This window comes from Rattus norvegicus, chromosome 17, assembly GCF_021556685.1.
Source record: "Rattus norvegicus strain SHRSP/BbbUtx chromosome 17, alternate assembly SHRSP_T2T, whole genome shotgun sequence".
NCBI classification, from domain to species: domain Eukaryota; kingdom Metazoa; phylum Chordata; class Mammalia; order Rodentia; family Muridae; genus Rattus; species Rattus norvegicus.
Genome location: NC_141550.1, coordinates 57,804,336 through 57,818,870, shown reverse-complemented (window position 1 = coordinate 57,818,870; position 14,535 = coordinate 57,804,336). Strand labels below are relative to the sequence as shown.

At 38.9% G+C, this 14,535-nt stretch overlaps 1 protein-coding gene and 1 pseudogene across 1 annotated transcript in view; both read right to left on the bottom strand.

Moving 5' to 3' along the window:
* Positions 1-12,611, bottom strand: part of Kif5b (kinesin family member 5B) — a 37,591-nt gene extending 24,980 nt beyond the window's left edge. Inside the window, 5 exon segments of the mRNA NM_057202.2 lie at positions 416-464; positions 1,097-1,201; positions 1,875-1,948; positions 5,765-5,852; positions 12,083-12,611. Coding sequence (NP_476550.1) covers positions 416-464; positions 1,097-1,201; positions 1,875-1,948; positions 5,765-5,852; positions 12,083-12,208 — 442 coding nt within the window. The 5' untranslated portion in view covers positions 12,209-12,611.
* On the bottom strand, positions 3,633-4,141 carry LOC148000201 (non-histone chromosomal protein HMG-14 pseudogene; annotated as a pseudogene).
* Positions 12,612-14,535: the final 1,924 nt, after the last annotated feature.

Here is a 14,535-nt window from a genome sequence, read left to right as displayed (position 1 = left end):
TTGTAAACATACTAGGAGAGTAATCTAGAAACTAATGTAAAAAAACAGAAATTTCAAACTTCTACCACCCACATTTTATAAATAACATGAGGCCTAAGGGAGGACAATGCATCTAACAACTAGGACTAATAGTCTGGGTTTAAGTTCTACAACCCCTCAGTTTAAAGCCCTCATTATCATTTAAGAAGTACCCAATCAGGTTCACATTCCCTGCCAGCTACCAGGAGCTATTCCTTCATCTCTTAGTAAATGCTGCTTGACTTTAAAAAAAAAAAAATAGAAGTACACATACGCTACTAAGTTACCTATGTATGATGTGTCACTTTATGAAACTTCATCTATGTTACTAAGAACATCTAATACTAGAAGAGTAACAGGTACTACTGAAATTATTAGAGCCAAGAATTTAACTTACCATCTAACAGGTCCCTTATCTTATCCAAATATATTTCAAAATATGAAACCTAAAGCACAAAGAAAAGTCAATCAGTTAATATTCCTTGTTCTCTTGGTAAACAATGTGGTCTAAGTGTTAGGTATTTAGACTAGGACATTACGCTAGCCACAACTCACATTCTAAGAGGAAAGTGTGAGTCACTAAGCTGCTTAAATAATGAAAAGCCCATTTCTGTTAGAACCACCTACAATGGACGTGAAAAGGTAAGTGTAGTGGGAATCTTAAAGCTCTGTAGTTAAACTGCTTTCTACAGGGTGAGAAGCTAAGAACAGACTTGGCTTACCCAGGTAGTCATCTAATGGCTTATAAATTAGAATCAGTTCACCAATTCTGACAATCCTTCAACCTTATATACCTGTAACAACTTTTTTTAAAAGATTTATTTATTTTATGTGAGTACACGTAGCTATCTTCAGACACACCAGAAGAGGACATCTGATCCCATTACAGATGGTTGTGAGCCACCATGTGGTTGTTGGGATTTGAACTCAAGACCTTTGGGAGAGCAGTCATTGCTCTTAACTGCTGAGCCATCTCTCCAGCTGTAACAGCTTTTATATTTGACTTTCAGGAATCAGTTATTTTGGAAAATAAGTATCCTAAGTTAAATAAAATATAACCTTTCCCATGGAAATTTACCTTAATATGAAATTCCAAATTTTCATCCATGGAGTAAATATAATTAAAAATATCTTGCACTATTCTTGGAATAATCCCCATGCCTTCTGGATCATGAAGTTTACCCTACATAGAAAACAAAGTAGAATTGTTAACAAATTTCAAGAGAAAAATTGAAACAAAAACCTGTGACTCTTTACTAATATATAGTTAACAGGATAAACATTGTGACTGAAATTTTTTCTTTTAGAAATAGCTCTACAAATAAATTCAAGGTTTCAAGTATTACATGTCATATTGTATAAGCATATACCAACTAAGTTCTCTCTCACTGTGTGTGTGTGTGTGTTTGTGTTTGTGTGTGTGTGTGTGTGTGTGTGTGTGTGTGTGCGTGTGTGTGAGTGACAGGGTTTCTCTGTATGGCCCTGGCTTATCGGAATCACACTCTATAGACAATCTTATCAGAAGTGTAGCAGATATTCAGGAGACAATCACTTTTAATATCATCTAAGTTTTCTCACATCATAAAGTAGTAGAAAAATTCCCATTTAATTTTAAAATGTTCCATACTTTATAGCTATATTAATTTGTAAGACTTTATAATATAAAATACAGGTACAGCTTACTAACCAAGCTCATGAGTAACTAGAATCTTGCACTTACATGTGTATTATTTGTATGAGAAAAGGCAATAAAGATAAAAAAATTTAAGCGCAATGAATTAACTACAAGAAATCAGTAAGTGGATTACTTAACTTATACTGTAAACTATACTTAAGCACAGATTATGAAATGTTACCTCCATTGTGTGGGTCTTTCCAGATGATGTTTGTCCATATGCAAATATTGTTCCATTATAGCCCTCAAGAACATCTGCGAGAAAACAAAAGATCTTGTACTTCCAGGTCTTTTAAAGAAATGCTCTCATTATAAAGTATGTAAAAAGTGATTAAAGTTCAATATATAATATGTAATGAACTTATAAAATCAAAGAAGGCATGGATGGATGGCATATTGGTTAGTTTTATGTCAACTTGACACAAGCTAGAGTCTCTGAGATTATACATAACATTAAAAATTACACTTTAAATCTCAGAGGTGTTACATGTATGCATTTAATGCCCCAGTGTTATACAACTGTATGTAGTCTGGCAAATGTATTATATAGATACCTACCTACAACTATTTACTTAATACCCAATTGTGAGGTAGCAGGATAATCAGATCATATCATGAGAGGGCATTTTTACTTTTATTATTTTAATTTTTTCATTTATTTTACTTATTTGGGTGTATCACATGCATGTCTGACTTCACAAGACTTGTGTTCCTGTGCTTGCAGAACCAGAAGAGGCATTGGACCCCCTGGAACTAGAGTTACAATTGTGAGCCGCCCACCATGTAGGAGCCCCACACCCTGGAAGAGTAGCCAGTACTCTTACCTGGTGAGCCACTTCTCTGGCCCCAGAAAGGGCCTTCTTAACATATTTGAGGCTAACTTTTGACTCACACAAAGTAGGTCAAAAGAACGCAATATAATTATACTCCATAATAGAATCTTTAGGAAAAATTATAACAGTGTAACGCCACTGTTCTTCTGTTGCAGTTATAGAATAACCAATTAATCTTCCCTCATCTTATGAACATTTTAGCAACCAGTTCACCGTCTCTCACCAATACCACTCCTAATTTTTGATAGATTTCACGTCCATATAATATATGACCCGAGACCCTGACTAGCCCCTTAGAGACTTGATATGATTGCCAACTCCACAATGAGACCCTAACCTTCCCCTATTTTTTTCCTTTCATAACTGAGATTTTATTGGTTGAAGATCAGAGTAAGAGTACAGAGACATTCCAGTTCTTATCACAGGTACCCAAACTCTGAAGAGTTTGTGTTCACCCACGCAAATGAAGAGCTACCATACTGTTTTTCTTTGAACTTAATCCAGTGATGTTCCAGCCTCTAACTTAAGTTTCCTTAAGACCTCTCATAACAACCAAATGCTCATAATCCTCAGTTCCACCAATTTTATTATCCACCAGTTTCACATAATCCTCAGTTCCACAATTATATTTTCCACCAGTTTCACAATTTTATGCCACACACAAAACATACTCAAAATTTCCATCTTTCACTGCACATTATCCCAACTGTTAGGAAAATGGACTCCCACAACCACAGACGTCACAGTTCTGACAGGGCAAGGAACAAAGACTGGCTTTCTTACAAAATGGTTCTACTAGAAACACCGGACCAGCTATAACTGAAAATATTCCGGACATGAATGCATGACTGAGACTCCAAACTGCCATTTAGTATGCTTTGTACTGTAGGATATAAAACTAGCCCCCTCTGTGCAATGTTATGGTGACCCCTGAGACAGTCACAGCCTCTCCTGCTGACTCAGTATCCTGCTATTTTCTGGTTGTCCCAAAAAATAAACCAGCAAATGATTTAACCTCTTAAAAAAACATTTACACTTAAAAAATGGGGTCAGGTGGCATTCCCTCACCTTTTGAAAATGTTTCTAGAGCTACTAAAAACCTGGCATTTACAAAATAGTTGATAAAAATATTCCTCTGGATTGTACAAGGGAGACGGGGACCACGTGATGAATACTTAGTTGGACTTCGCTTCTTTCTTTTCTTCTTTCTTTTCTGGTTTTCTGTCTCTCTGTTGTCTGCAGGCAGATCTGTAGTTTGCTGGTCAGCCACCTCAGCCTGTTTGCTGTTCGCTCCCCTCTTCTCTTTTATCTGCACTTTTTCTGCTGATGCTTTACCTTTCCTGTGGCCTTTTTCGGCTTTGCATGCACCATGGACTTGCTTGGCCAACAGCTTGGGCTCTGCCTTTGCCGCTCCATCCTCACTAACCTTCCTCTTGGGCATCATGGAGGTGGGGGTGGTGGGGCAGCCTGCTAAGGAGCTGCACTGCCCTAGCCACCACCACATGAACTGCTGTGACCCCATGACCTTTCTTATTAACTAACCACACCACCTCCACAATCTTCTATTACTCCTGATTGACGGAGCCCAAGTTTTTTGTGGTTTGTTTTTTGGGTTTTTTTTGGTTTTTGTCTTCTGGAAACTATAATCTACTAACTTTTTTCTATCAGTTTGTTTTGGATTTTAGAGACTGGAACTCCTTAGGTAGCCCAGGCTGTTCTTACACTTATGGTAATCCTTCTGCCTCTTCCTCCTGAGAGCTGAGATTGCAGGCATACCCAGTTTGTCCATTAATCCTACCATCTTTTTTCACTGTCTTTCAAGTCTCTCACATAGTAACTTCCCTTTAAGGCACCATGGTACACCAATACAAACATTATACGGACAATATCCTCAATTCTTTCGCCCTTTAATCTCCTCTTTTGTACTTGCCTGGTAAAATTTCAAGTGGGTGAACTCAGTTCTTCTGGAAGCTAACTTAATTGCTGTCTGGCAATGCTTCCACACGCCCCAATTCACTACTGCATGCCTGTTCTGGAACACCTCCCCATTCCTCACTCTTCATTCACATGCCTTACTCTACATTCAATATGTACTATGAAATTAACATAAAGAGTGTTATAGTTTCCCCCTCTCATCTACAAATCTGCTTATCTACACACCCAACTTCCTCTTGTTATTAAGATACACCATCTCTGCTATTTAATCCTAATTCATCTGCTTTTTTGTTTTTTGAGACAGGGTCTCACTGCCTAGACTTGGCTGGCCTGGAACTTACTATGTAGAACAGGTTAGCCTTGAGCTCACAAAGATTGGCCTGTCTCTTCCAAGCCCTGGGTTTAAAGACCTCTGCCACCATGACTGCTTTCATTCGTCTTCATACTGAAACCCAACGTGTCTGGTAAATATTTAAGATTTCTGCTTTAAACTAAGGAGCATATTTTAGAACTGTCAATAAATATAATTATCATAAACAGTTATTTAATGAGAGCCCTTTGATAAAAAAGCATTTTTACAGTAAACATAAAGTCTAGCACCCTCTCTGCTTTTAGAGTTTTAAGATTTTAGAAAATCTAAAACTAGAATATTCTCCTGTGGGTGCTACTTTTTTTTTTCCCTAATAAGTTCCTACAGGATTTTTCTAATGACTGTAAGATAAACCTTTGAGGAAGGGACAATGGAATAGAAAAAATAAAACTTATTTTCTAATTTTTAAAAATTTATCTAGCCACGTCATTCTCATACTGTTCCATTTCTACAATAGTATCTTAGGAAATCACTCATGAACTCACTCTTCAAAAATAAGCTTGTAACACAATCCCTATAGCAGTCTTTACTAGGTACAATATATGACGAGATCACAGTAACTGAAAAGTGCAATATGTTTAAAAATTGTATTTAGACTTTTGTTACTTTAACTTTCTAATTAATGTAGGCAAAAGCAGGTATTAAAAATAAAAAGCAATGTTGGAAAAAAAATCACAAACCAAATTTTACTTATTGCTAGGACAGTAAGTAAACTGAGTTTGGAGGGCTGGAGAGATGGCTCAGTGGTTAAGAGCACCCGACTGCTCTTCCAGAGGTCATGAGTTCAATTCCCAGCAACCACATGGTGGCTCACAACCATCTGTAAAGAGATCCGATGCCCTCTTCTGGTGTATCTGAAGACAGCTACAGTGTACTTATATAATAAATAAATAAATCTTTAAAAAAAAAAAAAGTTTGGAGAGTTACATTTACCTTTAACAATCTTCTTTGCACAATCGTTGTATACTTGCTCTTGAGATGTGCTTGACTGGAACACACGATCAAATGCATAAGGCTTGGACTATAAAATGAAAACAAAAGTGTTACAAATTACAGATGAGTGGACATTTTTAAACTCAAAGACACCGTGGCATCTTTACCTTTAACAATAGTATACCTGTTCTGCACCATGAGGGTAAGACCTTAGAAAATCAGCTCCATAAAAACAAGAACATTTGGTTTGCTCCCAGTATACCTTAGGGTCTATTCTGAGAAGTACGGAGGTACAGTTTTCTCTCTCTATACCTTGCTCCCCACTTGCTCTCCATATAGCTCCACTTCCAGTTCTAGTCCCAGCCTTCCTCAGTTTCTTTAAAAGCATTTTTGTTTTGAGACAGGGTTTCTTTCACTAAATTGTCCAAGTTGGCCCTGAACATGAGATTCTCTTGGCTCCAACTCCAAAGCAGCTTAGATTTCAGCCCCTTGCCACCAGGACTAGTGTCCATTTTCAATACTAATATTACTTTGCAAATAAAAAAAATAAGAATTTGACAGGCATAAAAACTGTTAATGACAAAATTAAAACAGAACTTCCATCAATTAAAATTCAGCCCTCTTTCAACAATTTCATTCAGCTTCTCATCCTTTCATTTAACAAATATTTATGGAATGCAGACACCATGATGACCAAGACAGATTCTGTTTTAGTGGAGCTTAAATTAACAGTGAGATACACACGACACAATTAAGTGACCACAGCTTAGCTGACACACTGAAAGAGTACACTAGAGGATAGCACAAGAATGTCATGGCAGCCTTAGAAAAAGCACCTGACTCACTGGCCCTCTTTTCAGTATTAGCCATGACACCAGTTGGGGTTGATGTGAGGAAGCAGTGTAGGCATCGATAATAAGGTGTTTACAGAGCCTGTAGTCAAAATAAGCTTATATACATTCAAGAAAAAGAAGTCTGAAGTGTCAGGAGCAAGGACCAAATGCAAATGTCAATACAGTGAAAAGAGCATTGCATCCTGTAGATATTTTTAAATATCTACATAGAAAATTTTTTTAAGGTTCAGAATATGGGGCCATGGAGATGACTCCCTGGGTAAAGGAGCCTCCAAGCCTCATGATAAAAGTTCAACTCCTGGTGGTCAGGTAGGAGGCCTAGCAAGTGCTCCATGACATTAAAATCATGTTTTCCCTTGAGTCATGGCTGCTGTATATTTGGGGATCCAACTTCCTTTAGGAAAAACTAGGGAGCAGGCAGATGCATACTTAGGTCTTCTGTTACTCTTTCTTTAGAGGCCTGATCTAATTACATTGTTCCAACCAATGTTCAGCCCACCTCAAAAATTAAATCTTAGACTCATTGACAATTCTGTTCTACCTGACTGCTCCTTATTCTTTTCCAACCTGACCTTCTTTGAAGTCAGTGCTCTACTACTGACCCATACCTCTGGTACTGAGTATTTCAATTCACAGCTACCTTTCCTTGAGGTACACACATTTTATATTCTGATTTTTTTAATTAAAGAATTAAATCACACTTATTTTGTGTATGTTTACACCGTACAAACACATTGAAAACAACTTGGAGTAGTCAATACTTTTCAACTACTGAAGATATTCCACATACTGTGGTATCAAATATTCAAATAAAACTTAATTCCTTATTTAAAAGTAAACAAGAACATCCATCTCATTAGTATATAAAATTGTGTTCATCTTTACTAAGTGGTATCACAATGGAATGTCTTAAAATAATTTTATGATTATCAGTAAATGTCCAATATTTTATATACCCATACACTGTAAGTAGCATAAGACTACGCTTACTATTTCTCAGGCAAGTGGGAAAGTTTAAGAAACCCTGTTCTTAGGGCTTGTCCCAAGCCTTGTCTTTTCCCTGCTACTTTCCGCTAGTCTAGTCCCCTTGCAATTGGTGGTCATATGACCCAGTTCTACCTCATATAAAGAGGTTATCTGCTAGCAGGCCTTGGAGAAATTCTTTCTTTACTAATAAAGGAATCACCCAGATTCTTTTCTTCTTTTTTTTAATGTAACATTTGTCTTTATTTCTGTCACATTGAAAAGTGCTCAGCACTCTCAGTTGCCAGTTATTTAGTCTCAGGGATTAAGATAGATCATTGCATGATTTCCTGATTTTTACAGTTTCTGATTAGCACTGGATTCCTTTCTGATTCATGGAATGAATCTGGAGCTGTAGTGGACGCAAACTTAACTATTATAATCAAAAGTGAGCAACGAAGCATGACAGACTACTAAAAGGTCTTGGAAGCAGCAGTAATATGAACCTATTTCTAAAATTTCTATGATATGAGAAAAATAACCTTTAATTTTAAGCCCCAGTTGTTTTCCCTCAGCAACTAGAAGCATAGCAAGAATGACTTCATTTAGGCATCAATTTTGATTATTCTCAAAGTATCCTTTTGATGACATGCTACTGACACATTAACATTCAATTCCAAAGGTGCAGATTTTTAAAGAAGACAATTTGGTATTTTACTTATTTGACAAAGCATTCTTTTTGGATTGCAGTTGTAAGGTATTAACTGGGACTGGAAAGATGGTTCAGGAGTTAAGAACTCCTCCTGTTCTTCTAGGGGACCTGAGGCGTTTCGTTCCTAACAGCCACGTCAAGCACTCACAATAGCTTTAATGCCACCTCCTGAGGATCAATGCCCTCTCCTGGCTTCCAGGGAACCTGAATGCATACATGCTCATATACTCATACACACACATACCCCAATAAAAACAAATCATTAATTTCACTATGTAAGTCAAATGTTGTCACTAAAGATACCGCCTGAAGTTACTAACTGAACCTGGCCTCCTAGGAAGAAATCAAGACCTTGTGAATGAAAAATTCATAATTAAGATACATCTCAATCTTTTGAATAAACTAAACAAAGGAAACTTATATATCAGGTCTTAATTTTTTTAATAAATTTTTTAAATTGAAATACACATTATGGGTGCTGGAGAGATGGCTCAGTGGTTAAGAGCACTGACTGCTCTTCCAGAGGTCCTGAGTTCAAATCCCAGCAACCACATGGTGGCTCACAACCATCTGTAATGGGATCTGATGCCCTCATCTGGTGTGTCTGAAGGCAGCGACTGTGTACTCATATATAATAAATAAATCTTAAAAAAAAAAAAAAGAAATACACATTACACAACCTATAATTCTATGTTTTCAAAAGTAATCTATTTTACAAACTCTAAGTCACAAGATGCATCCATATCTGACTTAGCCTTCGCAGGATAAATCCAAGGAATGAGTTTAACTAAACTACATGACACCTTGGTCTGCTTGAATGACTTCCATGTGAGACTGTTCAGATCAAACCAAATTTGGCCATGAAGCAGGGATATGCTACTGACAGGCATTCTGAATAATGGTTGTTCAGAATGCAGTGTGCACTGAGTTTTCCTTAAGGCACTGAGGTGAGGACTCCTTTCTCTTTTTCAATTTTCAAGGCAATCAAGGTTTAATATCAAGCCAGTACTGACCTGTAAGTGCAAGTTATGTTTTGCTTGAGGCAAGGAAATGGAAAAGATAATCTAATTACTTTAAATCTCTTCTAATGTCAATGAATTACAGCAGGCTGGCTTAGGTTCTGGCAGCCTGAACAATATACCATATAAGGAACTATGATTAGAAGACATTTAACCCTGCACAGGAAGATGCAGAAATACTGCTAGGAACTTTTTTGCTTTGGGATTTCACTTTCAGCAAGTTCAGGGGAACACATAGATACTCAGTCTTATTTGCTATCTCACTGTTTTGTGAGCTCTCTAACTGAAATAGCTATTTTGTATTGTTCAAAGATTTTCAGGGAATGATTTGTTTCACTCAGTGTGGTCATATTTATTGCACTTTACCAAGCATTTATATCACAAATAAGGCTAAAAGCTACTCAAATCATGCACAACACTGCAAGATCAACAGGTCCACTTACCAGAATGCCACATTATATTAAAATTGATTCTGAGGGTAACAGGAAAAATTTTGGGCAAAATATTAAAAGCTAAACTTAGAAGAAAAGCAGAATCCCCAATTATTTTCTATCCAATTATTTTTTATCTGAACAGTGACTACCACTCAGTTGACATTATAAACTAACACATTTAGATCTTAAATTTTGACTTAACTTAAAGATAATGAACAAAATACCTAAATATCATACTTAAAACACTCTAGTTTTACATGCTATGCTGTTGCAATTCTCTCCTAAACTAGTTCTAATTTATCATGTTTAGGATCCAATAAATTAAGTTAAATAAATCATGTTTTTACAATTTTTTTCAATCTGGCTCTTTGGCATAGAGACTTTCATTTCATTCCTTAAACCCCTTATAACTTCTTAAATAGTCTTTTAAAAATTGAACACAAAGACTTCATCATATAAATATGGGTAATACATGTAAGAAATCAATTTCTAAAACAATAATTGAAATATATTAAGTATCTTTTTAGTGTCCTCAATGTTTCCTTTAGTTTTAAAATGTACTTTCCCCTATACTTTTTACTCATCCTCTACCTAAGTTTCTATTCATTGGTTAAACCCACTTGTATTACAGAAACTTTCAAACAGAAATCATGATAACTTTTCCCAAAGGAAAGGACCTAAAATAAATGTGTTTTCTGTAGTGGGGGCTATCTTTTGTTGCATGTATTATGGCCACAATCCTCTTGTCTCAGGCTCACACGTGCTATGATTACATAAACTTAATACAAAATCTTAAATTTTGGCATTCCAAGCAAAACAAATCTTAGTGATATTTACAAAATTTTTAAAGCATGCACAAAAACTCAGAGAATTAAGACCATCTTAATAATAGTGGCAAATGAAATATATCTTTATTGTATAAATCATTGCTAAAACTGAATAATCAGAGATGCTAAGGAATAAGAAGCCTCAAGTTGGGAACTAATCTGCTAAGGACTGCAGGCACAACATACACCTAACCACCTTCCACTCTGGTCTCTGTGCACTAAAGAACAGAATTCCTATGCTCAATTAACTTCCCTTCTTTACTATGATGTCTTTTATAGCAAGAGCATCTTGAGAACTCATTAACAAAGAACTGGCCTGACAGTCTTCACACAGCAGTAGTTGGGGTTAGTGACCTGATATATATACTTTTTTTTCCTGCCATAACCCTACCAGGAGGATGTAGTACATTTCCCAAACTGAACTTTGAAAACCTTCACATTAACACACCCACTAGAGAACTTTAGTATTACCATCAGGCCAATGCTTTCAATCATCAATGGCCAGTCTTCCGTGACCTCTCTGCCCTATTTCTAAATTAAGTAGCTCAAACAATATACTAAATATAGATTTCTACTCAAGAACAAACAATTACGAGTAAAACTGACATTAACAATTGAATCCTAATAGCAATGCCCATGGCATCATCACTAATGATGCGCTTACTTTTTAGTTTAGCTTGCTGTTCTGTATATAGAGGCAATCTTATCAGTCACTTTTAATCTTGAACTCAGAATGCTGTTTTCGGAGAATCTGCAATGCTAGCTATATAAAAAAAAAATCTTCCCTTTCAGGTTTTTCTAATAATAATCAATCAGCTCAGTTACATTTTACACTACAATGGAGTAGTTGCTGCCTCTCAGATTACCATGATCAATTTCCTTTAAGATAGACTATATCTGTATTAACATGAATCTAATAACGGTGATTAGATTCCCATAAGGTCTTTACAACACTATGTCTCCGTTATACCTATCTTTCCTACAATGTTAAAACACGCTAAAGAATGAAATTCTAGATCTTTCTGACACTTATTTGGCCCAATCTAAATCTACTTAGACCTCCTATAACATTAGAGACAATTAACTCTAATTTCAATGAAAAGCCACTAGCTCTTTTTACAGACTTCAATTTCCCAATTACTGTTAACATGAAAAACAGAGAGGGTGAACATGTGAGAAACAAGCATATCTACACACACACGAGCGCGCGAGTGAACGTGCACTAAACTAGCTCCTGGGACGTAGCCTCCAGAGCCCCAGGTGGGGGAGTGTCCAGACTGAGAAACAAGACACCTCCCAGCTGCCAGAGCTTAGCACTGGGGTGGGGGGTGATCCTCGAACCTTCACAGAGTTGCCTCAACATAGCTCGTTCCTCCCTGGCCGTGTGAACCCGCAAACCCGGCTCGGGAGAATGAGCACTCCCTGCTCCCTCTGGTCCTTGCGACCGGCCACGTCCCAGAACTCACCGCCCTGCCCGACCCCGAGTGACGTGGGGACAGGGCCACTCACCGCAATCATCACCGTGTCTTCTCCCTGGAACTTGGCGACATACTTGTCGCCGCGGTTCACTTCAGACTCGTTGAGAGGTCTGAAGCGACACATCACTTTGATGTTGCACTCCGCCGGGTCCGCCATCTTTCTGGCAGCCGGGACTGCAGGCCGGGAGCCACTCCCCGCCGCTCAGTGGGATAAGCGACGGGAGCCAAGAAGCAGGGGTCGCGAGGACCCGAAGGCCCGGGCTCCGCAGCGCTGCGAGCCCCAGGCAGCTAGACCAAAGCGCTATCACCGGCAGCCCGCGCCCTTAGTTCACTTCCGCTCCATCATGGCGGTCATGGCGGCAGCGCCCACAGCGCCTCAGTGCTCCTCAGCGTCTCCCTCACCGATCTCTGCAGGCTGCCGGGACTGGCGAGCGGCTCCTTCTTTTCTTTCCGGGAGGGACAGCCGGGGCCTATGGCTCGGCCCACTATCCTGTCCCGGCAGCTCGCCGGCCTCCGGGCCAGCTGACACTCACACCCTCAAAGGCCTTAGTGCCCAGGCTGGCGGCAAGCTGGGCGGGCGGGCGGAACACTGCGCAGGCGCGGGGCGACGCCCAGCAGCCAATCCAAGCCTGCGACCGGCCGCCGGCTATGGCCGGCTCCACCTCAGCTGCTGGTTTAGGACTTCAGATCGAGTTTTCCTGCAAGTTGAATAGCGCCAAGGCCGCTACAGAATTTCTCAGAGCACAGGAAGGTTTACTTATCTCTTTTTCTTTGGAGAAGTTAGTTTTAACCAGTTAATGGTGATGTTCAATTTAGTTTGAGACCAGATCCCTAAAAAGAAGAGTGCTTTCATTTGGCCTTAGAGAAAAAATGATTACTGATGCACCCTTGGGTTTTATTTTGTTTCTGTTTTAGATCGCCTTGCCAAAACCGGGGAGATTTGAATTTAGGGTGGGGCATGGCCGGGGTGCAGCAGTAACCCACCCCGCGAGCATTGTTCAGACATAACAAAGAAGGGGGAAGTTTCTTTCAGGTAATGTGAGAAGTTTTCCAAGAAATATGGAACTGCTGGGTGGGTTGGAAGAAGAACCTCCCCGTCACTTGTCACCTTTAGCTGCCCCGAGCTTGACATCACTTGACAGGTGAGCCACTGTTTCCCAAAGGTATTTGGTGAATTTGAGGTCCCACTTCCCTGACCAATGGGAAACCCAACTTAGCTGCAACACCAGAGGAATGCTGTTGTAGCACTTGTTCCTTAAGAGTGTCTTTAAAGGCCTAGATCGGCCGTTCTCAACCTGTGGGTTGCAACCACTTTTGGAATAACATAGCAGGTTTTTATATTGCTATCTATAACAGTAGCAAAATTATAGTTATGAAATAGTGATGAAATAATTTTATGCTTGGGGTCACCACAACATGAACTGTATTAATGGGTCTCAGCATTAGGAAGGTTGAGAAACACTGACCTAGATATTAATACGTTGGGTTACATATCTAAGAAAACCACTCCCCGGGCTGGAGTCATAAGTCTGCTAGTGTGCTTGCTTAGAAAGCAGGAGGCCCTGGCTTCAACCACCACTTGCACTTAAAAAACAAATGACTTAGCATTCTCTTTTCCGAAGATAAATACCACAAAAACTCTATGTGGAAATGGTTCTGAGGTGCTGCAAGGGAAAACTTCAACAACATTTAGAAACCTTTTTTCTGGTTTTCAGACTTGGCTGGGTAAATGACCTGCTGAGCTCACTGGAACATCCTAGCACCTCCAGAAACAAATCCAGAGTTTAATAGATCCAGCTTGATTGGCCTTCTGCAATGGAGGAAAAGAGCTCAGTTGCAGTGGAGAATCTTAGAAATCAAGCAAAGTAGGGCTTTATCACAGGCCTTGGAAGTGTGGAATGTGGATACAACTTAAATGACCCCGTGTTCTGAGAGGCTCCAGGCAAGGCAGAACTTTGAATAAAGGTGCCATCATCAGGTCTGGATAACAGTGGGCCAACAGGCCATGTCCTTGAGCATGACAGAGCACCTATGTGGAATGCAGTCCTGGGAATACTCTTTTTTTCTGAACTCTTTCTTTTGAATTGAAGGCTGCCTTGTTGTTTCTGTCCTCCAGACAAGAGTAGAAGGTGTTCTCTTTGCTGATATTTGGAACCACCATTTCGGGTAGTCCATGATTTTAGAGGTTTTCAGTAAGAAGTAGAGAGTCAGTGTAAGGAGGATTGGACACATGCTTTTTGGGGAGAGCTATCTTTTCCTGCTCTGTTTGTATTGTGCTCTATGTCCCTTATTAGCCCAGGATACTGAGATTTTTACTTTGTTGTTTCTTCAGTTCTATTATTCTTCATCTGATTTCTTCATCATTATCTGTATCTTGTCATCTTTATCTCTAATTTCAAAAGAATCTAGTTCTCCTTCTGAAAAGTAGGTTTTTCATTTACATTCCAAATTCTCCAATACCTGGCTCCTGTCTGTAGTCAGCTT